Below are 25,101 nucleotides of genomic sequence, written 5' to 3'. Positions count from 1 at the left end.
GTGGCATCTGCCAACGTTCATTGAGCTATGGATAGTTACAACCTGGAATCTTAATGACTTCATGGGCCTATGTCTTTCTAGCCTGTGCGATTGGACTCGGTAGCAGAGCCAAATGATCAAGCCATTGGGCTAGGATCCTTTTGATGTTTGCATTTCAACCGTCCCTCGTCACCATGTTCTCTTCGATTGGCTTGTTCAAACACATTGATTGCCCTGAGCATCCGCACTGCTCCCTCTTGAACTGCATCTTTGCGCATCGTAGTGTCTCGGAAGTTGCGCCAGCGACTGTATCTCTGTCAGAGGGAAGACTAGGAGAAGCGGACATTGACCAGAATGGGCCTCGCAAGAGGCGGCGGCTTACTCTTCCGGTCACAGCATCGAGGGAAATCCCCCCACCGGCTCGAGGAGTGCAAACTAAAGCTGTTGAAAACGGCCCGGCGTCTCTGAACGAGTCCTCTACCAGCCCAAAGCCTGAAATTACATCGCTACCAGCTAAGACTGTCCAAGTGTCTCTCAACCCGAAGATGATAAAAAATCCGCCAGCCGCTCACGGAGTCCGTATACAACTTATCACCATGATTCACGAGCAAATGGTCCGGCTTAACGAGGAGGTTCAAGATTCGTCACAAAATGTGCTTAGACTCTCTCCTCAAGAGCTGATCATTGGAGCTCTGGAAGAGGAGGAGAGTATAGCCAAGCAAAATCCAGCAGTCTATCTGAACATCATCAAATTGCGAATCACTAAATTGAAGAAGATGAAACTCGCTGAGTGGAAGGAAGAGAGACTGAAGCAGATTGCCAAACGCGCGCCGGTTGAGCTGGTTGCCAGGACCGAAAGTACTCCCAAAATCATCGAGACAGGCCTATCTTCCTCCCAAGAAATCGCCTTTTTGTCTAAGCTCCTCGCAAAACAAGTTGACTTGGCTCGGCATGGATATGTTCCTTATGCACTAAGTGATGAAGAGATTGCGCAGGCTCGTTTAGGGGTCGAAGCAGCCCAAGGCTGGGAGCAGTGTGACAGATGTAAAACTCGTTTCCAAGTCTTCCCAGGGAGAAGAGAGGAAGATGGAGCTTTGACTTCTGGAGGTACGTGCACGTACCATCCTGCGAAGCCTCGAAGGCCACAAGCGAAAGATAAAGCAGACAAAGGCCACAAGGAAGCAATCTATGCCTGTTGCAATGAGACCGTTGCGGAGTCTGCCGGATGCACCCAGGCGACTACACATGTGTTCAAGATTTCAGAGCCAAAGCGGCTAGCCTTAATAATGCCTTTCAAGGAGACTCCGCCCAAGGAACTGACGCCGGGGCCCAACACGGCTGTTTGCCTTGACTGCGAGATGGGTTACACGACCCTGGGGCTGGAACTGATTCGTCTTACAGCAACAGCTTGGCCGAATGGCGAGGATCTTCTTGATGTGCTTGTGAGACCCCTGGGCGAGGTTCTGGATCTAAACTCGCGCTTTTCTGGAGTTTGGCCAAAGGACTACGCGAACGCTTTGTCCTACGAATGCATATCTGTCGATGAGGAAAAGCCGTCCAAAGGTAGTGAGCAGCGGTTACGAATTGTCGAATCGCCCACCATTGGCCGCGACCTGCTGTTTGAACATTTGACACCAGAGACCCCACTAATTGGGCATGCGCTGGACAATGACCTAAACGCTACTCGTATCATCCACCCCTCCATCGTCGATACCGTCCTCCTGTTTCCTCATCCCCTCGGTCTCCCCCTTCGGTTCGGTCTCAAAGCGCTCATGAAAAAGCATCTTGATCGAGACGTTCAAATGGGAGGTGATCAGGGTCATGACTCGAAAGAAGACGCACGGGCTGCAGGAGATTTGGTTATCTTCAAGGTAAGCGAGATGTGGAAGACCATGAAGCGAGATGGGTGGACGGAAAGGAACACCGAATTCTTTCCGCCTCTGCCCGGTGGTGCCGGTGCTCCTATTTGAGCTAGTTTATTCGGGACCTATGACACTGAGGGGAAGCGTAGGTAGATGACACTATGGTGAATGGTCGTCGTCGCCGTTACGTTCGTTTCTCTTTAAGTGCGACATGCCAGCTGAGCTTGGGAAGTTCTCCGCTGGAAAAGTCTCTTCGAACGGTGGTAGATAGATTCAGTGGTCAACGACCTCAAGGCCAAAACCGTGAAGGCCTGAGTTCATGCTACCACTTTCCCTCGCTCGATTGCACTTGATCAAATCAATTCGCGATTTGTTGTGAACAAGCCAACTACATCCTTCATCTGTTGACAAGGACAACTCTGTCTCCTAGCTGCTTTTGTCACCTCTTCCTTCACGCTTCATTATCTCCACCAAAACTCATGTCCCTCGCTTGGGGGGGACCTTAGAGAATTTAGCAGAGGGGAAGTTCTGGATGCGAAGACACGGAGCCGGCCCTTGACAAGAGGAAGGGCGCTGCACTTGGGTATCAATGGGTGCATGAAGGGCGATTCGGGAGGCAGACGAGTAACCATTCGGAGCTCCCATCATTCGTTCTCAGATGCATCATCTCAGCTGGATGGTCGTAGCCACCACGGCCTTGCTATTGGTAGCCCATCAGTGAAGAAAATGCTCACTCCAGGGCAAGGTCCTCATCTTGTCGGTGGTCATTCAATTGCATTTCCGGACCGGTCGAATGCAATTGCCCGCGGTAGCAGTGCATGTGTCGAGCCGAAACTTGCCCACTGAAGAAGATTTCCTGGCCGTGGTAGCGACTGCAAATTAGTCCGGCTGATGAAAGATTTCCTGGAGCAAGGTTGATTCGAGTCTTGGTGATGTTCTTGACTCTTCGGTTGTCATGCAAAGGCTGGTTCGTAAGGCTGAAGGTGTCAAAGAAAGCTAAAGTAAGGTGCATCTGCCGCTTTAGCGTCAAATGTAGCACGTGGCCTAGACCAAGCGGAACATTAAAGTATTAAAGCGGGATATTAGTTACCTTAGAAATAGAGGGGGGCGGAGATGGTCGTATCTCGGTCTCTCGGTCAAAAACTTGAGGTACTTACTCTACTTTAGCGACATGATCAGCAGCAGCACGATATGACCGGTTGATCTTTCTCTTTCTCTTTCTCTTTTATATTTTTACCATCGCTACTTGAACTTTTTACAATCCCACGTCCGGTCAGTAGCACTTTCACTTTTGACTCGCACTACGTTTCATTAATATTCAAGCTCTTTGATATCTTTGATGAGCATGACTGCTCCCGAAGATAGAAGGTCAGAGCACCAGATTCTCCTCCGTCCCGAGTCGTCAGGTACCGTAGCATGCATGATGCCACCGGATCATCGCTGAGATGATGCGATTAGGGACGGGGGGACGCAGTCGTCGCCCCATTTCGGCAGCCTACTGTACCTTATCTTATGCCAACCGGGACAGGTGCATAAGCTGATCATTCGGCCCTTCCGTCCGTTTCGACTGTCCAGCTTGAGCCAGCCAACCAAATCCCAGATGTCGGGAGATGCGAAGCTGAAGAGTGATTCAATTTAATTGGTTATTTTGGTTACCGATTTAATTGAGTATCGCAAATAAAGAATGGTTTCAAATGAATGTTTTGAAATTACTAGGGGTTTAGTTATAGAGTAGGTATTTTAGAAATAGTATATGGATTACATAGTCGTCTATATAGCCAATCAAGTATCGCCTCCAGCTTCAATTATTTTACCTAGTAACCGAGTGGCGCGTAGTTTCTAATAAGACTATTTCTATGAATATCGAGTCTAACATAGGTTACGACGAAAAGGCTATATATTATTCTGAATAAGATATAAAGAGTGATAATACTGAATAGTAATGTGGAAGTTATGGAAGTAATAGATAGGTATTGAGGTAATTGGAAAGGTGGAGAAGATGCCTGAGAAACACGTCGCTACGCGTACTTAAGTTGGTGTCTATCTTTTCTCCGGCTTATTAATTAGCGGCGACAGGTATAAAGTCTTACTGGCATATAACGCTGTTTTGCATATAAAATACGGTTATAGTGGTGGAAAAAACCATCGACAGCATATGAAACTGCTCCCTTATAAGTCAATTAATTCGGTATTATCCTTGAGTGAATTCAACGTAATCAATGGGTCGCCTCGCTGTAATCTAGGTAGAGTACAATAATAATCGGCCAGATTCCAGGCTTTTCGAAATTGATGTCTTTCGCTCATGTTGGTTGCCCTGTGCCGCTCTGGCTATGGTACCGATGGAACTTGACTTGAACAATCAAATCTACCTCACCCACACACTACCAGTACGAGACCGCTTCCCTCTTCAAAGCAGCAAGAGGCGAGAACTCAACATGACTCCTTCCTTACTCTCCCTTTTGCTCTTGGCTTTTTCGTCTTCTTCTCCTTCTGCTTCTTCTTCCCTGCCCCTTCCTTCTTTCTTCCACCCCGCTGCTTCTAGTTTGATTTTGATACACAATCTTTCCATTGATCCGTCACCACGTGTCCACCCTCTTTCCACCGTAGTCGACGCTTTCGAACCTCTGGAAATTCTCTCTCTATGACTTCATATGGATATGTACAATATTCGCAACAGCTTGTGATCTGTGTCATTGCACTTCATAGCTTTGCGGCCTGACTACAACCCTCTTTCAACGACGATTGGTCTTAGCTCAAAACCGCAACTGCATATAACCTTCACCATGTCCCATACATTAAGTCTCAAAGAGCTTCATGACCTCGAGACTACAGAGCGTGTCGCCTCCTGCTTTTCCCTCATTGGAACTAGCGTCATTCTCTTCACCTTCATCTACTCACCTGCCTTCCGGAAGCCTGTCAATAGACTGATATTCTACGCATCTTGGGGGTACGTACACCCCTCAGTCTCTTCTGCCACCCTTCCAAACGTGGAATTGCAACACATGCTGTGGCCCCGCTCACTCTCGAACATGCTCTCACCCCTCGAGTCTTTTCCAAGACGAAAGCATACTAACCTCCCATAATTTTGGTAGAAACACTCTGTGCAATGTCGCAACACTCGTGTCACAGTCGGGTATACGTGCGGGGAGGGACTCACATCTTTGCCAGTTCCAAGGCTTCCTCATCCAGATGTGAGCGCTTCAATACCTGGGGCCTGAGGTGTATGTACTGAATTTGTGAAAAGGTTCCTACCAGCAGACGCGTAAGGCCTTTTTCGGAGTTGTATTTTCTTGTTTTTGATACTGCGTTCGCAGTCACGGGACATGTTCCTGGAGCAAGCTACTCATCTTGCCACGAGTTATGACAATCTCAACATGTCTCGTGACGCGAAAAGCTATCTTGGAGTATGGAGCACTGACTCCGAAATGTGCTAGTCTCTGGAATCTGGCTATGGCTATTAATGTATACATGACGTTGTTCCGCAGGTACAATGCCCAACAGCTCAAGGCATTGGAATGGCGATACCACTGTATGGTACGTATCTATGTCTCTTCTTTTGGATCAAATCCTGAGTTTTGAGCCGTGTCTTTGAAAGATGTACTCTGTGAATGTGTCCCAAGGCTCGATATACCCCCTTTAATAAGCAACACTGACCCCGATATTTCAATCAGTGCTATGGAGGACCATTCATAATTGCCTTGGTCTACATTTTCATTGAGACTCCATCTAAAGGAAAAATCTACGGCCCAGCCATGCTTTGGTGTTGGATCGACATCGAATGGGTCGCTCTCAGAATCGCACTTTGCTATGCCCCAGCATGGTAAGCAGCCCTCCCCGTTCTCCAAATTTCTCTTACTAATCGAATTCCAGGTGCTGTATCTTGATCTCATTCTGCATATACGTCCTCGCGGGACGTGAGATTTTCGTCAAACGCAGACAGCTCCGCGCTTTCACCAAGTCAACTCGACCGGTGCCTGTGCGAATTGAAAATTCTTTCACCAGCTTTAAGACAACCGAGATCCAGATTACGAGCGAATTGGCCACACTCCATTCACCCAACGTGTCCAATCTCTGTTCTATGCCGGACAAAGAGAATCCCAACATGAGTGGTAAGGGTTATGACCAGTACTCTGTGACTATTGGCTCAGCTCCAATGAGCCCGTCATCTGAAGCGCCATCACCCAAGACACCGAGGGCGCATTCGACCATCGCGCAGCGAAATCACCGGGCGACTATGGAAGCGAACAGGGCAGCGTTCGGATACACAAAAGTAGCGCTTCTCTTCTTTGTCTCATTGCTTGTCACATGGGTAAGCTTCCACACGGCTCCTTGAAAACAGGCTCAAGTAACCCACCCGGCTCACGAAACCACAGGTCCCCTCTTCAATCAACCGAGTCTCTTCCCTCCTCCACCCCTCCCTGGTCTCCCTCCCTTTCACCTACGCCTCCGGCATCGTCCTCCCCTTGATGGGCTTCTGGAATGCCGTCATCTACATCACAACCTCCTGGGCCGCCGTGCGATTGCTGTTCAACGGTAAGCTGAACAAGAATAATGGGCCGGTGAAGAGGAGCTCCATCGGCCTCAGTAGCTGGCCGAGCTTAGGTGCGAGGAAGTGGACGGGGGCAGAGAGTGATAGTGTCAAAGGGCTGGCGGTGGGGCACAGGAGTCGATATGATCAGGTGTGACATGGCTGGATGCATGGGCTAGGGCCGGGACGAAAACGCGTTTGGAAATGAACATGACTCGCAAGGCGGTCGTGGAGGCTTGGAAAGGGAGGGCATGAGATAGCCTGTGACGAATACTGTAAACTTTGAATTTAAGGCGGGCTATTTTTACAACTCGGATAGGTCATATGGGCGAAACGAGATCCCAACCTCCCAGACTTACACTGCCGGCCTCTACACAATGGTCACGCCCCCACTCGAAATATACATAGGCGCAATGTTCATACTCCCAAGGGACCCAACAGCCCAATTCCCTGCGTCCTGCGTCACGGCCGTCTTGTTGGCGAAGACCGTGAAATCCTTCACGACGAAACCGCCAACCCCGACCGGGTCCTTGCGCGTCGCGTCGAAGAACTGCGGCAACTCGCTCTGTGCGATGGCCGTGACGGCGGGCGAGAACTCCTCGATCCAGAAGTTTTCCATCAGGAAGCTGTCGAACGTCTCGAGCGGGCAGATGCGGAAGAGACCGCCGCTGATGCCTTCGGAGCGGAAGTTGGCAAAGGTCACGTTGGCGGTGTAGGGGTCGGTCTCGTCGGGCTGGGAGTAGAGCTGGTTGAGGCCGACGAGGGACGGATGGCTGCCGTTGGAGGGATAGCGCGAGTGGACGATGTCGACGTCGGCGACGCGGATGTTCTCGAGGGTGAGGCACGCCCAGCCGAACTGCACCGTCGGGGCCGTGGGGCCCTTCCAGACGGTGACGCGTTCGATGGTGACGTCGGAGTGGTAGGTCTTGATCGTGTCGTCGTTGGAGTGGTAGAACACGTCCCGGACCGTCGACCCCGGGTAGTTCTCCAACCCGTCCGTCTGCCCGAAGAAAGCGCCGACTTGCTTGTAGTCTGACACCTGCGTCGAGAGCGTGGCGAGGTTGCCGGTGAAGTCCATGGAATTGAAGGGCGGGGCGTTGATGGTGACGCCGTTGAGGATGAAGGTCTGCTGGTCGTCGGAACTCACGCCGCTCCACATTCTCAATCCGTTTTGGTTGGATTGTTCGTTGCAGTAGCCCGCTTCGATGTTGGCTTGATAAACGTACTGCTCCCCTGAGAGGACGCCGTGGCCGGTGGCCTTCATCGTTGGGGCGGTAGTGTTGAAAGAGACGGCGCCTTTCACGTATGCGCCTGGAGCGAAGTAGACCCAATCGACGCTACTGCTCAGCGCCAAATGTGCAACGCTGGAGAGCCAGTATACCCCCGGGTTAAAGATCACCGTGGTCTTGTCCGTCGTATGCACATCCGTGACCAGGCCAGGTTCTACCACGAGAGAGGTCGGCGAAGTCTGTTCGGGAAGCATATCGGGCGCTGGGAAAGGGCTGGCAAAGATCAATAGAGAGTTGAGAGGCTCAATGCCAACGACAGGGTTTCCACTATCGAAAGGTCCTTGCCAATACGATTCACCGGAGGGATTGGTGTTCTGCACGAGACCGCCTAGAAGGATCTTAGAATTAGCATCTTCCCTAGGACAAGGCAACATTTCAAGTCAAAAGACCAGTCTAATTGGGATGATTGGGCCAAAAGATGTCTTGCAACCCGACGTGGTGTTCAAATCAGGAAAAACTGATTTCAATTGTTGCTTACCCACAGTGCAAGAAATTGCGCAATTGCTGTGGAATTCGTAAAGATTGTCCGTGAACTCGACCGAGAATCGTACTCCCCGACTGTTGTAAGGCACCGTGATGTAGAGATCGCCGTTGACCTCGGTCTTTGCGTAATCAAGAGTGGTAGGATGGATAATGACGTTGCTTGCAGCGGTGCTGCCGCCATCCAGGCGAGAGATTTTAACGGAAACATCTTCACTGTACAAGAATGACGTCCAGGCCATCGTCATACCAATAGCAGCTTCAATGGTAATGCCATCATCATTCGTGCTCAAGACTGTGGGTTCGAGCGGGTTGATGATGTTTCCCATGCCATTGCGAGGAATACTTTCGTAGACGAAAGAATCATAGTAGTTGCTTGGATCGCTGGTGTTGCTTGAGGTACTCACTTGGACGGAGTAGTTGCCGGACTGGCGGACGTTGCCATCAAGCACTGGGGTCTGAGTGTTATACTCACCGGTGCTGTGCCACCACGTATGGAGGCTGCTACTACTTGTAGTACGATTGACAGACACAGACACCGCACCAACCAGTGGCAAAAGAAGCGCTCCCAGAATGGTGGGCGCAAACATACTGAAAAGCTTTTTCTAGTCCCTTGACAGGTTTTGGAATGATTGTAATGACTGAAGTGCTCGGATCTCCTGGAAAAGGAATGACGATAGTTGGTAGATTCCAAACAAAAATGGTATACAAGTGAGAGGTCAAATGATCGCGAATGCGACAGGAGAATATAGAACGAATCCCAAAAACGGAGAAGTAAAATAGAAAAGAAGACTGATAGGCAGATCAACTGCAAAAGAGTGAATATAATCAGACAGCGACATTAAAAAAAAGGAAAATGGCAAGCCAAAGTCTGGATATAAGCGGGCTTGAGGCTCTGGGAGGCATCGGCCAACACATACAATTTGAAGGGGGCAAGGAGTGGAGATTGGAGTTAGCAGTTAGCAGTTAGCAGGACACTTGAAAAGACTTGGGTTGACAGCGTGTCGGGGAGGCTGGAGCGTTGAACTTTGACGTCTGACATGGAGTGCTCGAAATTGCACCAGGAGGCCTTCGGTCCATTCATTGTTTCATTTGCCAAATCCTCCCAGGCATCATCTCTCATTTGCCTTGGAGGCTGTGAAGTTCTTGACGCACATGGACAATGGTAGTGACAATCCTCGTGGATGCATACAATCACTATTGCTTGAAATCATTTGTGCGGGAAAATACTTGAGATGCGAAGAAGAAGATATTCAAACAGTCAAGATACGGTAGGTACTCGAAAAGCAGGTTCCTAATCTGAAACATTTAATCTGCCAAGGGACTAGGCTCTTGCCGCCGCTAAGATTACTCGTAAAAAGCTTGTTCAAATATGTGCTGGGGCGCGGGGCTACCCAGTAGTGGAAAACTTGCCGAGGATGTGAGAAGACTGAGAAGACTGAGAAGATTACTACTGCATAATACCAATTCTATTAAGGGGAGACCCCCTAAACCCCCCTACCCTCCGGGGGCTCTCCGAGGGCCCTCCGGGGGCTCCTACCGGAGGGGCCGTCCTCGCAAGCTCGAAATTATTTACATAAAGCCCATTTTGAGATCGGTATGGGGTCGTCCGCTTCGTCAAGATCATAACTATAATCCCCCTGAAGAAATTTCTTACAACGATCATCAATTATAAACCGAAGTTGCTTATGAATAGCCTTAAGATCTCTACGCCGAATCGCCGTACATAATGAAGTCTCGAAGTCAAGTTAATCCTTAATTTGAGGCTAACCGACCGCTATACACTGATCTTCCACAACGTAAAATACGTAATCTAAGGCGTCTTGTAATTCGATACTAATAGACCCTTATAAGAATCGCTCTTCTTGAAGACGTATCTAATGTACGAGATCATCACACAAATCCTCGGCAACCTCTCGTTGAAGATGAAAACGACTTGTTTCGGCTTTTTCGTGAACGCGTTTTAGAGCGTCAAGACCTTGATTTTTCCGTAGATGTGTATTGTAAACATCGAATATAGGGCGTTTGATATCGGGGTCTGGAGTACCGGGCTTGAAGATATCTATTTGCGTCTCGATAATACGTATAGAATTGATGCCTTCGAGAGTAGTTTGGGGAAGATTTTGAGGTGTCGTAGGCTGAGGTTGAGATTGTAATGCGATATCGCACGAAGGTAATCGACGTTGCTATCGACTTTGAGCTTTTCTCTGAGATCGTAGCTGATTTTGAGAGTGTAACTGTGAGAGAGCGCGCTCGGTATTTTGTTTTTGATGATTCTTTTGATGCCGATTTGCAGTACGTCGAGCTGCAGAGGATGCGAGGCCAAAGTTAAGAATTGATTGAGACATCTTATAGTAGGGATAGAGACAGAGAGAAATAAAGAAAATTTGAGAAAATTTGATGTTTCTGGCTAAGATCTACTAAATCCTTAGTTACTTCCTAATAAGGTAAGAGTTTCCTAGAATGGTCTTACAGCGAGGCTTGGTATAGAAGTGATTTTATTCTTGAGCTAGGGAGAAAGCAAGCTTTCTAATAATCACTTAATCCTATAATAATGATCAAAACCCGAGAGAAATCTTGTCGAATCCATCAAACTCCGGTAAATTTGCGCCTGCGCTTGCCTGCTCCCTACCCTCTCCAAAGCGCCGTCTACTATCTATATTGACAATTCCCCATCCACCTTATCCACAAGCAGAGCCTTGAGCGTCGGCGTATCCTGTACAATCGTCATGTTCACTATCTTCCCAACCAAGAGAGTAATCAATAGGATGGCATGGATCATCGCTGACCCATGCCACCGAAGCGGCGGGTGGCGTATAGGTGCTTGAAGCCAGAGCAAGCCCCTTCCTGCCCCGAGTTTGCTGCCACCCCCGCAACAGTAATCGTGCACTGCAACTCCAGCTACCGCTTCGGCGGTGCCCACACCGCCGACCGAGTAGAAGTCTTGAAGCTCGATGTAAGCGTAAGGTGAATAAGGGGTTGAACGTCGGTGTACCACTCTTGGCCTGTTATTGCTGCTTACCATTCGGTTCGGTGGGATTTTGCTGGCAACGCCGACAAGCGCAAAGATTCCGACCCGAGGTTGTTTTTTGAAAAAAAAGTTGGGGTGAGCAAATTGACCAGCGTTATCAGTGGCTTCTGTACTCGGGCTTTCACTCTTCTTTCCCACCCTATGATTTAGCGGGAGGGGTGTAATGCGGCAGGTGGTTGCAAAAGCGCTTCAGGAGATGCTCGGTCTCGGACGAGCAGGTACTAGTACAAGGTGCATATCGTGTAGGCAACGCGTTTAAGATACAGAAAGCAAGTGTTGCAGTGACTAATACTTCTGTGAATACATACTTGCACCCTATGGCCGACTTTGACCGCAGCAGCAGTAACGAGATTGCTTACCTAGCAAGATAGTAAGAAGCGCTTATTGGGGTATCTACCGATCAGCCACCAGCAAAATAGACTCCTGACGCTATGCACAATGAGCCTTCATGCGAACGTGAAGGTCTTCAACGATCAACGCTTCCTCTTCCCATGTTCTTTCTTCTGCTCCTTGATGAGAAATTCATCACTTTGCAAGTCCAGCTTGCCACGGAGAACACTCAGGCTGATGATGTCTTTCACATAGGCTCTCCAGCCTAGCCTCTGAAGCTCCGCCACCTCGGTATTGTCGTGCGTTGCAACGACAATTGTATTCTGCTCTGGACTCTTCTTGATTAGTGCCGAAGAGACGCTCCTGGCACCCGCGCACTTCACGATCTCCTTGAGCTCATCGAATCCGTTTTTGCCAAGTTCCTTCCTTGCAGATGGCGTGAAAAGTACTGTCTGGTCCTGCAAAACCCTGAGACCTTGCTTTCCCCTATAGATCGCTTCATCGAGAGAGATTCCCCAGTCGGCCTCCTTCTCAGGATCTCGTGCAAGGTAAGGCACAACACTCAGCAGATCGTTTCCCTTAACACTGTCGGTAACCCAGCGGTCGGTGATAATATCTTTGCCTAAAAGCACAGCTAAAATTACCTTGCTGGTTTTCTTGAGCTCCTTACCGACGCACAAGAGAGTGCAGTCGTGCACCGACTGGACTTTCTTAACTCCTTTCTGTGACAGAAATCGCAGAAACGGCTTCGAATCTCCGGCTGAACTTGAGCTCGCAAAACAGATACGTGCTCCCGCGTCCGTGGATGACGAGATGTTAAGCTCATCTCGAGCCGTAGATCTAGTACTCCTCATCGAGCTGCTTGGCTCGACCGAATTAGAAGGAGATGCTGAGGCCGTGTTATTGTCGGAGAAAGGAGTCCGAGGATTTGGTCCAGTTGGATTGAACGATGATTCTGACGGCGGTTGATTGGCGGGGTGAGGCAGTGAGTCTGAATCAATGGGGGGACTAAAGTGCTTCAATCCTGTCGAGGGAGTAAGAGGCCTTTGTTTGGGTTGATTTGCGGAATGAGAGAGGGGTCCTGTATTGATTGAGGGCGTCAAAACTGTTGATGATGCCTGATCGGCAGAGACTGGACGATCTGTTGAGGCGGGGACTCCTCTTTTGACGGATATTACTTCATTTTGCAGACTGTCCTGACTCTCATCAACCAGGGCCTCACGGGAGACTGTCGCGGTTTTTGTCTTCTTGCGGGCTCGTGTATCATCAAGATTGTCATCCAGTTGCGGGCTTGAATCCAGAGCCGCTTGGAGGATGGACGATCGAGCCAGGGCTTCAGGTCGTCTTTCTGGCTGCACTCGCGCAACGGATGATGACAAAGACTTCGACCCTGCCAGGAGCGGTGAATGGCTTGAAGCTCTAGTTTCTCCTGCTGGACGCACTCGCACCACTGGCGAAGATATAGGCTTCGACTCTTCTAGAATGGGTGAACGGTTTGAGCCTCCTTCTGGATGCACTCGTGACTTGAGTGATAACAGCGGCTCTAAATTTTCAAGATGCTCGCTCTTAAGATCTACACTCGCAATTTTCGCGTCCTCGAGGTCCACCACACCTTGGTCCAGCGGCCTTGCAGCGTTTGCATCAAAATAAGGCTGGTCTTCGGTCTTGACATGGGGCTGCGAAATCGAAGGATCAGGCTCATTGATCGCTGCATCAGCCATGTGCTCGTCTTCTTTCTTGATGCTAGGCTGTGAACTAGAGTGACCATTTTCACTAGCGTCTCGCACTGTTCGCATGACCTCGCGCTTCAAAGGACTCCCCGGCCATTTTTTACTGTCTTTCCTCCCCGAGACTGCCTGTCCGGTAATCTGCTCGAGGATAGGCGTGAATTTGTCAGACTCATGTTCTCTGCGCGGCATAGGAGTTTCAATGACGGCAGGACCCACTCTGGCGGTACGTTGTGGTGTGCTAGTGCGATTGACTTGATAGTTGTAACTCTCGAAATTAGTGGTAGGCAGGCCTGACGAGTTGATTGGGAGATCGCTGTGTTCCTCAGGAACAAGATTTAATGTTGTCTTTCCGATATTGAAGGACTGACCAGGAAGGAGCTGCAGCGTTGATATACTGCCAGAAGTAGAAGGCCGAACATTTATTCCGGTATGGGCAAATGCTCCGTCAAAGTTGCGTCCAAGTGACTCTATGGATATGTCTGGGGTGAGTGCTTCAAGAAAAGCGAAGCCATTTTGGGTGTCTGAAGGCATTGTTAGCTTTAACGGACCTAGGTATGTGGAGTGATTATATCTGACGTAGTATCGCCAAGGACCCGGACCCAGGCCTGGTCTCACCAATTTCGAAAAGCTCGAATTCTTCTTCGATGTGACTACCTAAGAGATTTGGGCCGTGAAGAACGTATTTGAGGACAGTGTCATCAAGGCTCAGGTCAATGAATGTGAGATTGGCAGGTTCGCCGCGGATGTGTTGCCTTAGGCAGCATTTCTTCGAAGACATACTGCTGGGGATTCTGTCGATGCATACTTGCAACACAAATCAATTCAAGTAGGGTACTTGTATCAAGGACTGAAGTAAAGTGTTTAAGGATGCGGATTTGTCATATGACACGTGACGTCAGGTCAGACATACTCGGTCATTTGACAGTCATATATAGCCAAATGACCGCACTGCAAAGGGCTTATAGTAATACGAAGCGTAAGATTCGAGGGAAACGATACCTTAGAATTCAGATGTATTTAGGGCTGAAATGGGGTATTACTAGTGATATCCTACCGAGCTAAGGATAGATAACGCCAAGCCTCAATTTACTACGCGTCTTTGTTAGCCTTATATCTTTCACGGTTAGACACCTATTGTATACGGAGGTCTGCACCGAAAGTCCTGCACCCGCCAAGACTCTTGCGCTCAGACTTCGGATAACGCCCCACCTAAAGGGTTACCTAGACAATACGTCTGGAGTTCTTCGGAATCGCACCTAGCCCTAGCCAGGTTTCGGGGCTTACTGCCCCTATCAAGGCTAAAAGAAGTACCTTAAGTCTCATCATGCGCTGTGAGAAGATATTTTTAGGCTTCCCCTCTACAGGGCCGCTTTCCGAAAGTAGGGTTAGGGCTGCACTAGTGCGGGTGCAGGACTTTCGGTGCAGACCTCTATACGGTTAGCGCTGTCATTTATCAGGTCAAACGGCCTAGTTGTTAGGGGTATTTAGTTCGTATTAGGTTCGATTCCTAATGGCGCTGGTACAATGGTGTTGCGGTGCTTTTTATGTTCTGGCCTGTCACCGTATTACCGTCACGTAACTGTCATAGGGGTCAAATGTCAGTCATTACGCATCCCTAGAAGTGTTGAGCTTCGAGGATTGTCATCATTCGGGTATTGTACTCGTAGTCCGCGCTAGCACGTGAGCCAAGGTCTTTACTTTACGGTTAAGGCTGGATACCTCTACGATGACCTTGTTGTGATAAAGAAAGCTGGGCTAGAAAGATGTAGAGCTTGACAGTATCTACAATCCATACAAGTACAATCAAAGTTTCCTTTGCAGATTGGCCGCGCGCGAGATAGATATTCCAGTGCGTGGTTGAAATCAGCTAGCGCGAGCCACGCTGCCGCTGCAATCTGCTTCAACCATCGACATGTCTAAGAGTCTAGCACTCCTCTAGCCGTGTACAATCGAAAGAATCAGGCCAAGCTACTGTATATCCGCGTTGGCGAATCTATTTAGCTTTCCTGAAGCAGAATTAATGTGCTCGAAAGTGTGAGTCTTCCATCGGCTGTGGTTTTCGGTGTTCCAGGAACAATACTAAGGATATCTTATTGGCACACGTCCGACTCAGTCTGCGTCCACTTGGCTTTGCTGCAATGATTCAGTAGCTACTGCTTATGGACCACCTTCCCAATTGCGTTCCTGTTGTCGTGACGATGATTTCGGTTTGGATATGGCGGGCCTGTCCTTGCCTGTCAATTCACAGCTCTCGTTTGAATGTTATTTCCCAGAGAAAGATGAATATCGAGTAGCCGTGGCAGCTCAAATTGTTCCTCAAAAGTGGAGATATTCAACCGGCTAGTACATGCGTCATCTTAGTATTATAGTCCAAGAATATGACCCATTCAACATCTTCGAGCATGACAATACTAAGGCTCGATCACTCCTCCACGGTACAGGTCACAGGTTAGTTTTGTTACTTATATCCTCTTCTCTTTACAACTCAGATACTCTTCTCTTTACACCAATCAATCCAGACAAGCTCAGAACTGCCAGACAGCATCTTGATCATACAGATCTCGTCTTTCTAACTCTCTCTGTCTCCCACACACGCACACATCCTCTCCGATTTCCTTCATACTCGACAGCGCTCCCACTACACATACCTCAAAGGACTCACTGAACACCTCACTCCATTCGTTATGGCGGCAGCTACGCCATTCGATCCATATAGCCAATCATTCACGCTACAGGCGAGCGACGGGACACTCTTCAATGTCTCCATCCCTAATCTCGACTATTTCGTCAACTACAACACTCAGATCTGCATCAACTATGGTGCCCAGACAGGAGCCTCAATCATCCTTCTCGCCGTGCTCCTTCTCCTCACCAAGCCAGACAAGCGTGCCTCTCCCATATTCATCGTCAACGTCTCATCGCTAGCTCTGAACATTGTACGGAATGTTCTCCAATGCCTGTACTTTACTGGCCCTTTTACGGAAACATACGCTGTCTTCAGCGGGGACCACTCGCGGGTCCATACTGGGGATTACGCAACGTCCGTCACTGCCACAGTCTTCACCCTGCTCGTTCTGGTATGCGTCGAGATTTCTCTGTGTCTCCAAACACGCGTGGTATGTGTCACAGTGCGCCAGCTCTATCGCAAAATAATCTTCGCAGCCTCCGTTGTGATCGCATTATTGGCTATCGCCTTTCGACTGGCTCTTTGCATCGAGAACTCCATAGACATCGTGCAGGCGAAGGTTGATGGGCCTCTACAACAGTTAGCAAGTGCCACGAACATTACAGAATCCATCAGCATCTGCTGGTTCTCCGCAGTCTTCGTCACAAAACTTGCTCTCGCTCTAAACGAGAGGAGGAAGCTAGGTTTGGTTCAGTTTGGTCCGATGCAGATCATCTTCATCATGGGATGCCAGACTCTTGTCGTTCCAGGTCAGCAAGACAGTATCCAAAGCCCAAGTTCCAAGCTGACCTTTATCTTAGCGCTCTTTTCAACTCTTCAATATGCCGTCAACAATCCAGCTTTGTATTCCAACGCCCTCACGTGTGTGGCGATCTTTCTACCCCTTTCATCACTGTGGGCTTCAGCTTCCCTCGACAGCCGATTCCAAGCATCCAAGGAACAACACTACGGTAACAAGATGGTCCCGAGCTCCCTGTCAGCTAGTACCGGGCGTCCAGATGCTAGGACCATCAACGGTCCCCTTAGCCCAACAAATACGGAGAATACAGGTACTAGTGGTTCTGGTGCACGCAGCCCCCAAAACATTGGTCAGCGTCAGGCACTCAGAGATCTTGAAGCTCAGGGCATGGTCGATACTGGTGACTTTAGGGTCCAATAGTAAAGTTGAGGATGGGGTGCAGGGGCTCGATGCTTGAAAATCAAGGGGTATTGGCTCACACAAGGCCACGGAGGCGATGGAATCGTCATGTGGGGGATTGCTTCTCTGGTCTTCCCGTGCATAGCACTTTATTCTAGATTATCTTCCTCCGTGAGTTCAAGTACTCATCGTACAACGGTGTTAGCTCATTGCCCGCATCAGTCAATCACGGTCAAGAAAAACCAATTGGTTGAGAGCACGTGGAAAGTGGTGTGACAGCGTTGCCCGCAGTTATTGGACAGTCATGTCCATCGCGTATAATAACTTTGCAACATCCCCCCCAACTTCCGCAATGTCCACTCCTACACTCGCTTTCAAGCAGGGAACTCGGATCTTGACTGCACCAAAGTACAATACTATCAAGCAGAGAGGCCTTGTCGTTGATGCCCGATGAGTACAACATACTTGATCTAGCTCATGATATCCGGCGAATAAGACGCTGTATCCGGCCTTTTTGCTACAGATGATGCAAGTGCACTGACCAGCACCGGTCAGCCGAGCCTTTCCTCATGCACACACGTTCGCTATTCGCCACAATGATTATGGAAATGCGAGAGCCTCAGCCCCTCGCATATCAGAAGATCTATAAACTATTCCAAACTTTGACTTGCATTCAACGGCGGGCGGGTAGGGTAGGCCTGTTAGATGGTTTCTGAAGCAATAAAGTAATTGTGTGGTTTGGGGTTGGTGTGTCAGGTCTTTAAGGGTGGTGAGGGGGCAGTGAGAACGGGTGGGGCAAGTGATTAGCGGGCTGAGCAATTTTTGAGCTTTTGATTGGCAAGGATGATGGTGCAGGCAGGCAGACCCATGACCCGAAGACCCCTGCAGCAAAAGCCACGGCAAGCTTGATAGCGGCGCTGTGGCCTGTAGAGTACTGCACTCACTCGAGTCACTGCGGATGATCGACTCTTGCATCGATCAAGAGACTAATTCATTCTATTTCCATCCAAAAATTCATACATCCCGACTTCTGCACTCCCATTCGTGCTCATCCCCAAAGCAATATAGGAACATCATTCACGCATTTCTCTGCTCCATCAAAACTTTCTTGCTCAGAGTCAGCAAGTTGAGAGGAATGAGCAGGGCTCTCATTAGACATTCGTTGCTTCGAATTGCCACCACACCGTCTTCGGCAACTTGCGTCCAAGGTGCATATCATGATACGCGCTCTATAATTGACCTCAAGGCTTGAAACTTCTCCGGAATGCTACTTGGCTGCTGGCCGAATGTATGCACGGCCATCGATCATCTAATTAATCCATTTCGCCAGCCTCTTTCACTTGCATCTCTACTCATTCACGAGGGTGATTCTTAGGGGATCCCTTACCTCAAACTATGCGCGTCAGGCCTGACGACTTCGTACCGCATGCTTGACCTTCACCACATCTCAATGCGACTCTGCTGTTACGATGGCCGAGTCCGTGAGCGCCAACAGCCAGACTGAGACCTCTCCTTTGACAGGACCTAGTAGCTTTGGCAGTGTTATTGACGCCCAAGGACTCCAGACTGTGCATGAGCTTCCTCGAAACCAGGACAATGGCTCGCTCGACAATCGATTGCTCTCGAAAAGACAGCCTCCTGGCGACCTTCGTGATGCCAGTCCTGATAGCTTCCTCGGACGAACCTACTCTGAAAAGCAATTGGAAGCATCCCCTCGACGCCTTCGCCATACTGCTCCGGCACATGCAGCCCCGGAAGCATGGCAACGGGCAAAGGATCCGTCGATTCCACTGCGCAACGGGAATTATCGCGACACGAAAAGGGAGAGCACTTCGATGCAAACGCCACCAAAGAAAGAAAGGAAAGCCGGGTTCAGGAACACCCTGCGTCGGATGTTTACAAGGCGTTCTACAAGGGATAGGATTAGCATGCCCAACCCTACAGTGTACCCTCGACATGTAAGAGCTTCAAGAATTCACTTCGAAGAACAACATTGACTTCTAAGTAAGGATCCGGAAGAGTTTATAACCTCTGCAACCGACGTCCAGGCAAAGCGCTCTGCCTCTGTACCGATCAACGGCGTCCTGCGTACCAGTGGCCTGGGGTCACACCCGCCATTTCAAACCATCTCCAGCCCAGTTGGCGCTACAAGTAATGACGTTCCAAGCAATGATATCATAAGCAGCGACGATACATGCGACGAGGCTACGAGAAAGCCGATTCCTCCGCAACCAGAGCGTCTACCGCCAGAGCGGCCAGCTCGACCCCGACGTGCTAGTGTCCCAAGCGTGATCCTAAATAGGCCAGAGGTCCAGGAAGTAGAAGCTGCAATCACAGGTCTGGGCCTCCAAACCAACGAAGAACAGCCTGTTGATGCGCACAACATCGGCTTTGCAGTCACAAATGGTAGTAACCCAAAGCGAAGATCGCGGTCCGTGGGTGCGTTTCGCGACACGGAGCATCGCATGTCTCCCATACAGTGGAGGCGGTGGCGTAGGAGAAGTGATGAGATTAAGTACTGGAGGCAAAGTACCGATATGGGCTCTCTAGGCATCCGGAGCTTTGAGTCACCAGAGCTGGGACAGAAACACGACGTTGATGCCGCAGACAACGACGATGGCAATCTCGGCCAGCACGGCGAAGAATTCAATTTCGGTTTGCCAGCCGACGCCATGCAAATTCAAGAGCGAATAGGTCTAGAAGAGAGAATCGTCACATTAGAGATCAAGCTCATGGACTTTGAATACGCCATCTCAAAGCTGCAAGCAGGCTCCACGTCGCCCTCGAGACGTCACTCTGAACGCATTGAGATGGCCGGACGCCAGAACTCAGTTGACAGCTATCTCTCGTCCGATTACCGACAAGCCCCCATTGAAGCGTCGCCAGCTTTGCCACAAGCGACACCACCTGCGAGTCCTTCGAAACTTGGTTACGAAACCACCCCACAACAGCGCCCAACAAGCGTTGCGACGACCCTAAAAGCCGGAGCCTCGGGCCCATACACGTCAGCACATAAAGGCTCAATAGACCGTAGCACTCGCACTAGCCTGACAGGTCTCACAATCGAACACTATACTACCCTGATAACTCTGATCCGGCACGAACAGTCGTCTCGTGTCCGGCTAGAGCAACAGGTCTCGATGCTGCAACAGCAACTTGACCGCATCGCTCCTTCCCACTCTTCGCATTCTCACGCACACTCGGTGTCGCAGCATTCGCATTCTCGTTCACTCTCCTCCCAACAACGGAGACAAGGCTTTGTGGACGTAGGGAACAGAGGCGGTCACTACAGGCAGTCGCGCCCGAGGTCGAGTAGTTATAGTACTAATGAGACAGACACGGATGATGACATATACCATGATGTTTACGTTACACCGGATATCACTCCGGTGGAGAGAGGAGAATATGAACGAGGGGCATTTGAGCGGGTAGCCGGCGTTGAAGAAGGCATGGCTTTTTAACAAATGAAGCTGATTGCGGAAGCAAGTTCAAACGCCCAACTAAACCAAAGACCTGCGATTCCTTCTTCAATAAGTGGAGGAGATTAGGGCGAGGTGCTGGACATCTCCTATATACGCAGACTCGCAATATGGGTGAGCCCATGGATCTATATATTTTTTGCAATGGAGGCTAGCGATTCTTTTGACGTACCTCATGATCTCTTCTCCTATTGTGCATGGATGGTTCAATGAGAGCATGCGGAGTTGGTGTACTTTTATTCTGACGGCATGATTGATTTACCAGCAAGATTTGCCGATGTGCAATCGGCCAGCTTGTTGGGGGACGAAGTGTACGAATTATTGATGGGTATGAATAGGCAGCTTCCAGTAGTCTGAAAAACAGGCTTCTTGGTCGGATCGGGGCCTTTTGGATTCATGTATTGTAATACAACCCATGGATGATTCTTCGTTGACCACCATCCAAATTTGGACATCGGTCCTGTACATCACGATTCTATATAAAGGAGTCATGCAGATGACCTCTGATCATTCGCCAGGAACGGCCTTGACATGTTCGGCAAGAGTTTTGCCTCTAAGATGTACATATGCCTCTGGTTCCACGGGTCTTATCCAGGGCCGATTCTAGGCCTAGGTAGAAAAAGAAAGGTCAGCACCGTTGTCTCTTCCTTCCCTATTCAAGGAATTCGCAGTAATTGCCCCATCCCCATCATGGTAAGAAGTAGAAAAGATATACTTACATATCATGATGCTCACTCAGATTGCTGAGGTAGCGGTTCAGTTCTTCCACACGCTCTTTGTGCGTCTTGGTGCCTTCGCGCTTCAGCCGCTCGTCGAGCTAGAGCACCAGTGTTAGCCAAAGGTCTCCGTATAGATAAGTGGTAAGGGCAATATGTGGAAATAGCACACCCTTTTCCGTCTACGCTCCTCATGCCTGAGCTCCGCTTCTGTCTTTCCTGCTCGCACCGGCGACAGAGCCTCGGCCTCCTCGGATGCCTGTTGACTCTTGTCTACAGTAGCGTCATCGTGTTCGTCCTTGACATCGTCGCCATGATCTGTTGCCCCATCTTTGGACTTCTCCGCGTTGGCATCGGCGGAGGATTCAGGTTGGGAGGGTTTCGGACGCTTCTTTTTGTGGGATTTGGAGACTTTGGAGGATGAGGCGACACTCTTGAGCTTCAAACCACCAGAGACTGCGGCGGTGTAGTCGTCCGCCGGCATTGCTCTAGGTATGTTGAGAATGGCGAAGTGGGATACTAAAAGGTAATTGGCCGATTTGGATCTACAAATAAGGCTGAAATCTGGGGTAAAACTGCAGGGATCATATCGCGTCCAGCGCCCAGTAGAGCCCAGAACCCCTTGCCGGCGTCAAGTCTATATGAAGACTTCTCGCATTGCGCGAGATACTGCGAAGGTCGCCATCTCTTTTTCTCAAGCCGACTACGCCCCAAGACGACAGACAAGGGCTTTCGCAGCGTCGCTGCAGGCTTTCACTGCCAATGGAGAGGTGCCCCTTCCCAGCCCAGGAAGGAATGGGGTGAAGCGCGAAGATACAAGCGATGATGATTCCCTTTCCACTTTGGCTTCGGTATTCGACATCGAAGATGTTCCATTTGAATCGTCTACCTCAAGGAAGCGCAAAAGGGGTCTCGGCAGCCCATCTACAGCCATCACCACGAAATCTACATCTACAAGCACGCGCAATTCGCCTCGCAAGCCAGACCTGACATCCGAAGACGGTACTGTGGGGAAACTCAAAAAAGCAAAACGTCAGCCGGCGAAACGAATTGTTAATGAAGCAGGAGAAGCGAAGATAGAGGCCCCGGCAAACTGGGAAGAAATCTACGATGCTGTAAGAGAAATGCGGAAAGAGAGGCTGGCGCCTGTTGATACCATGGGCTGCGAGATGCTTGCCGAAGAGCATCTGACGCCTCGTGTAAGCTGGCCTTGAATGATATCGAGAATGCGCGAGGTGCTAACGTTAGTAAAGGACAAACGCTTCCAAACCCTCATCGCCCTAATGTTATCGTCTCAAACAAAAGACACTACCAACGCGATCGCCATGCGCCGTCTACAAACAGAGCTTCCGTCTCCTGGGCTTACACTCGAGAATATTCTCCGGGTGGATCCTATCAAGCTCAATGAGCTGATCTACGTCGTTGGCTTCCACAACAACAAAACACGATACATCAAAGCGGCCGCCTTGATACTCCGAGACCACTATGCAGGCGACATACCTGATTCAATCGAAGGACTCATGTCTTTACCCGGAGTAGGGCCCAAAATGGCCTACCTCTGCTTAAGCGCTGCGTGGGGTCGAACTGAGGGAATAGGAGTCGATGTGCATGTTCATCGTATCAGCAATCTCTGGGGCTGGCACAAGACTAAGGCTCCTGAGGAGACAAGGGCAAGTTTAGAGGCATGGTTGCCCAGAGAGCGATGGCATGAGATCAATCATTTGCTGGTTGGATTTGGGCAAACGATTTGCTTGCCTGTGGGGAGAAAATGCGGCGACTGTACGCTCAGTAAAAAAGGCTTGTGTCCCTCGGCCGTGGTAGATAAGAAGAAAGTGATCAAAAAGGTGAAGGGGGAGGTGGCGGTCAAAGGGGAGGGAAGTGAGACAGTTGAAGTGAAGCAGACCGAAGAGAGTGTGGTAGTCAAGGAGGAGGATGTGTTGGCTGAAGACGTGAATTGAGTCTTGCGCAATACTTAACCACCGTTGTGACCTGTTCACAAGGAAAGCAACCGAAAGAATCTTTTCAATCCGGTATTGTCAATCTTTCAGGGCAAGTTCTAGGAAGCCGCTCCGCGTACACCTCTTGGATCCAGGGGCAGATCCCCCAGACTGCCACACTTGGGCACTGACGAGGTGCATGTCATGTAGATAGCCTTGGGATCCTCACCCTGAAGCCAGTCTCATCACCCTGGTCGGGCTACCCAACGAGGGTACATTTGGAGCCTCGTGAAGGCAATGGCGGGCGATACTTGGAACTCATGCACATGAGGTGCAAAGTTCTTGTCTTCAAAGTTGACATTTCTCGAGGCTTTTGCACCGTGATCCTTTGCTTCTGCTGGCATATAGTCAGTCTTCCTAGAGTGCAATTGGCTGTCTAATAGCGTTTGATGTTTGTATTCTTCCTTGTTTCCTCAAACCAGTTGGCATCACAGTCCAACCCTGGGGCTTGTGTTTTTATTGAGAAGCTTTCCTTGTCTTCTACATGCAGCGAGTGGCTTCTGCAGGCTTCTATGACTTGTTCTTTGTTTGAATCGACTCAGCCCCAGTATGCTCACATCTCTCCTAGGAGTTCAACAATTTGCTCATATGAAAGATTGCTCTTTACATTGTCCGGCTTTTTTCCCTCGTCAATATGTGATGCCTGTCGACCCCTGCCTCCGAGACCTTTTTGCCATTTTCTATACTTTCATACGCAAAGCCGTTTCCAACTCCCTCCTAGAGACTCACGCGAACCGAACAGCAGTCTTCAGTCTGCGCCACTGCCGATCCGTTAGACTGGTCGGCTTCATGCCTTCTTGTCCGCCAAAGGGGCCATCATGCAAAAGGTCTGACTCTTGTCTGCGGAAACGAGAGATTCGCGGTACATCAGAGAGTCGCGCGCCACCACTCGCAAAGTTTTGCTACGGTAATGGCCGGTGCCTTCATCGACGCAAGCATCAAGACTTACATCGTCAAGGACATGGCGCAGCAGCATTTGCCGAAACGATCAATTTTCTATACCGGGGAAACTATCACGACAGCCTCAGTACCCCAGATCTCAGCGAGGTGTCCAGCTCGTCCGCCGGTTCATCTTCGATACTACGTTATATAGGAAGAGCTTTCGTCAAAGATGCAAGTGCACGGTTGGAAACCAGCTCACTCGTGTACATCTTTAGAAGACCGCTGTGACTTTTCAAAATGTAAAGTCTCTTAGCCATGAACGGTTTTGAAAGCGTTGATTTATCAATCCTGGCCGGTTGATGGAGTTTCAGCACTCGTGAAGGGGATTTTTGATAATACTCTAAACAGGAAGGAAAACATATGAAAAGTGGTTTCACAAAGTTGTGCTGAGTACCGGCAACAGATCTTGGATGACAAGGATTGGACCGACGTTCTCGATGGTAACGGTGGAGTTGCGACTGTTGACATGAAGGTTCCCTCGCGCAAGCAGGGCGCCACGGGCAAGAATCTAAGTGGGTGCTGAGGAGTGTAATCAAGACGCTTGAGGAGCAGATTCGGCGAACGAGGAGGACGACGAAAAGCGGCAAGGAACAGGGCGAAGGGAAACACAAAGAGATCGCTTGCTATGCTTGTGCAAGAAAATTTGGCAGTGTTTTCCTGATGAAGTGATGGAATAATCTTAAAGACATTAAGAACCAGCTTAGAGATATAGTGAGAGAGATCTGAGGCATGGTCCTCGTCCCATCGGACCGAGTGGGCCAGCACATGTATTAAGACCTTGCAAGTATGTTGCACAGTTGCAAATGAAGACACCAGACAATATCTACTCCGATTGGCGTCAGCCCAAAGCAGTTGTAGTTACCCTATATCTGGACAAATTCCAGCATTGAGACCGCGCTCGAGTAGACTCGAAG

General features: G+C 49.6%; 8 protein-coding genes across 8 annotated transcripts; 5 read left to right on the top strand and 3 right to left on the bottom strand.

The window, feature by feature from the left end:
• Positions 1-173: 173 nt before the first annotated feature.
• HO133_004504 (uncharacterized protein) lies at positions 174-1,949 on the top strand (the record flags this gene model as incomplete). The annotated part of the gene is made up of 1 exon (XM_037295421.1): positions 174-1,949. The coding sequence occupies one exon, from the start codon at positions 174-176 to the stop codon at positions 1,947-1,949; it is 1,776 nt and encodes a 591-aa protein (XP_037157422.1).
• Positions 1,950-4,624: 2,675 nt separating this feature from the next.
• HO133_004503 (uncharacterized protein) lies at positions 4,625-6,526 on the top strand (the record flags this gene model as incomplete). The annotated part of the gene is made up of 7 exons (XM_037295420.1): positions 4,625-4,788; positions 4,934-5,032; positions 5,086-5,103; positions 5,276-5,375; positions 5,513-5,661; positions 5,712-6,150; positions 6,215-6,526. The coding sequence occupies 7 exons, from the start codon at positions 4,625-4,627 to the stop codon at positions 6,524-6,526; spliced, it is 1,281 nt and encodes a 426-aa protein (XP_037157421.1).
• Positions 6,527-6,739: 213 nt separating this feature from the next.
• On the bottom strand, positions 6,740-8,728 carry HO133_004502 (uncharacterized protein; the record flags this gene model as incomplete). The annotated part of the gene is made up of 2 exons (XM_037295419.1): positions 6,740-7,986; positions 8,137-8,728. 2 exons carry the CDS (start codon positions 8,726-8,728, stop codon positions 6,740-6,742), a joined length of 1,839 nt encoding a protein of 612 aa, XP_037157420.1.
• A 2,914-nt stretch (positions 8,729-11,642) lies between these two features.
• HO133_004501 (uncharacterized protein) lies at positions 11,643-14,007 on the bottom strand (the record flags this gene model as incomplete). The annotated part of the gene is made up of 2 exons (XM_037295418.1): positions 11,643-13,750; positions 13,845-14,007. 2 exons carry the CDS (start codon positions 14,005-14,007, stop codon positions 11,643-11,645), a joined length of 2,271 nt encoding a protein of 756 aa, XP_037157419.1.
• Positions 14,008-15,913: 1,906 nt separating this feature from the next.
• Positions 15,914-17,074, top strand: HO133_004500 (uncharacterized protein; the record flags this gene model as incomplete). Its single annotated transcript, XM_037295417.1, has 1 exon — positions 15,914-17,074. One exon carries the CDS (start codon positions 15,914-15,916, stop codon positions 17,072-17,074), a length of 1,161 nt encoding a protein of 386 aa, XP_037157418.1.
• A 1,448-nt stretch (positions 17,075-18,522) lies between these two features.
• HO133_004499 (uncharacterized protein) lies at positions 18,523-20,514 on the top strand (the record flags this gene model as incomplete). The annotated part of the gene is made up of 2 exons (XM_037295416.1): positions 18,523-19,011; positions 19,063-20,514. 2 exons carry the CDS (start codon positions 18,523-18,525, stop codon positions 20,512-20,514), a joined length of 1,941 nt encoding a protein of 646 aa, XP_037157417.1.
• Positions 20,515-21,247: 733 nt separating this feature from the next.
• HO133_004498 (uncharacterized protein) lies at positions 21,248-21,732 on the bottom strand (the record flags this gene model as incomplete). The annotated part of the gene is made up of 2 exons (XM_037295415.1): positions 21,248-21,349; positions 21,421-21,732. The coding sequence occupies 2 exons, from the start codon at positions 21,730-21,732 to the stop codon at positions 21,248-21,250; spliced, it is 414 nt and encodes a 137-aa protein (XP_037157416.1).
• Positions 21,733-21,889: 157 nt separating this feature from the next.
• HO133_004497 (uncharacterized protein) lies at positions 21,890-23,206 on the top strand (the record flags this gene model as incomplete). Its single annotated transcript, XM_037295414.1, has 2 exons — positions 21,890-22,447; positions 22,502-23,206. 2 exons carry the CDS (start codon positions 21,890-21,892, stop codon positions 23,204-23,206), a joined length of 1,263 nt encoding a protein of 420 aa, XP_037157415.1.
• Between the last annotated feature and the right edge of the window lie 1,895 nt (positions 23,207-25,101).

The sequence above is a fragment of the Letharia lupina genome (genome assembly GCF_014066315.1).
Source record: "Letharia lupina isolate WasteWater1 chromosome Unknown contig_2, whole genome shotgun sequence".
NCBI lineage: Eukaryota > Fungi > Ascomycota > Lecanoromycetes > Lecanorales > Parmeliaceae > Letharia > Letharia lupina.
Note: the sequence above shows the minus strand (reverse complement) of the source record. Positions and strands in the feature narration are given on the sequence as shown.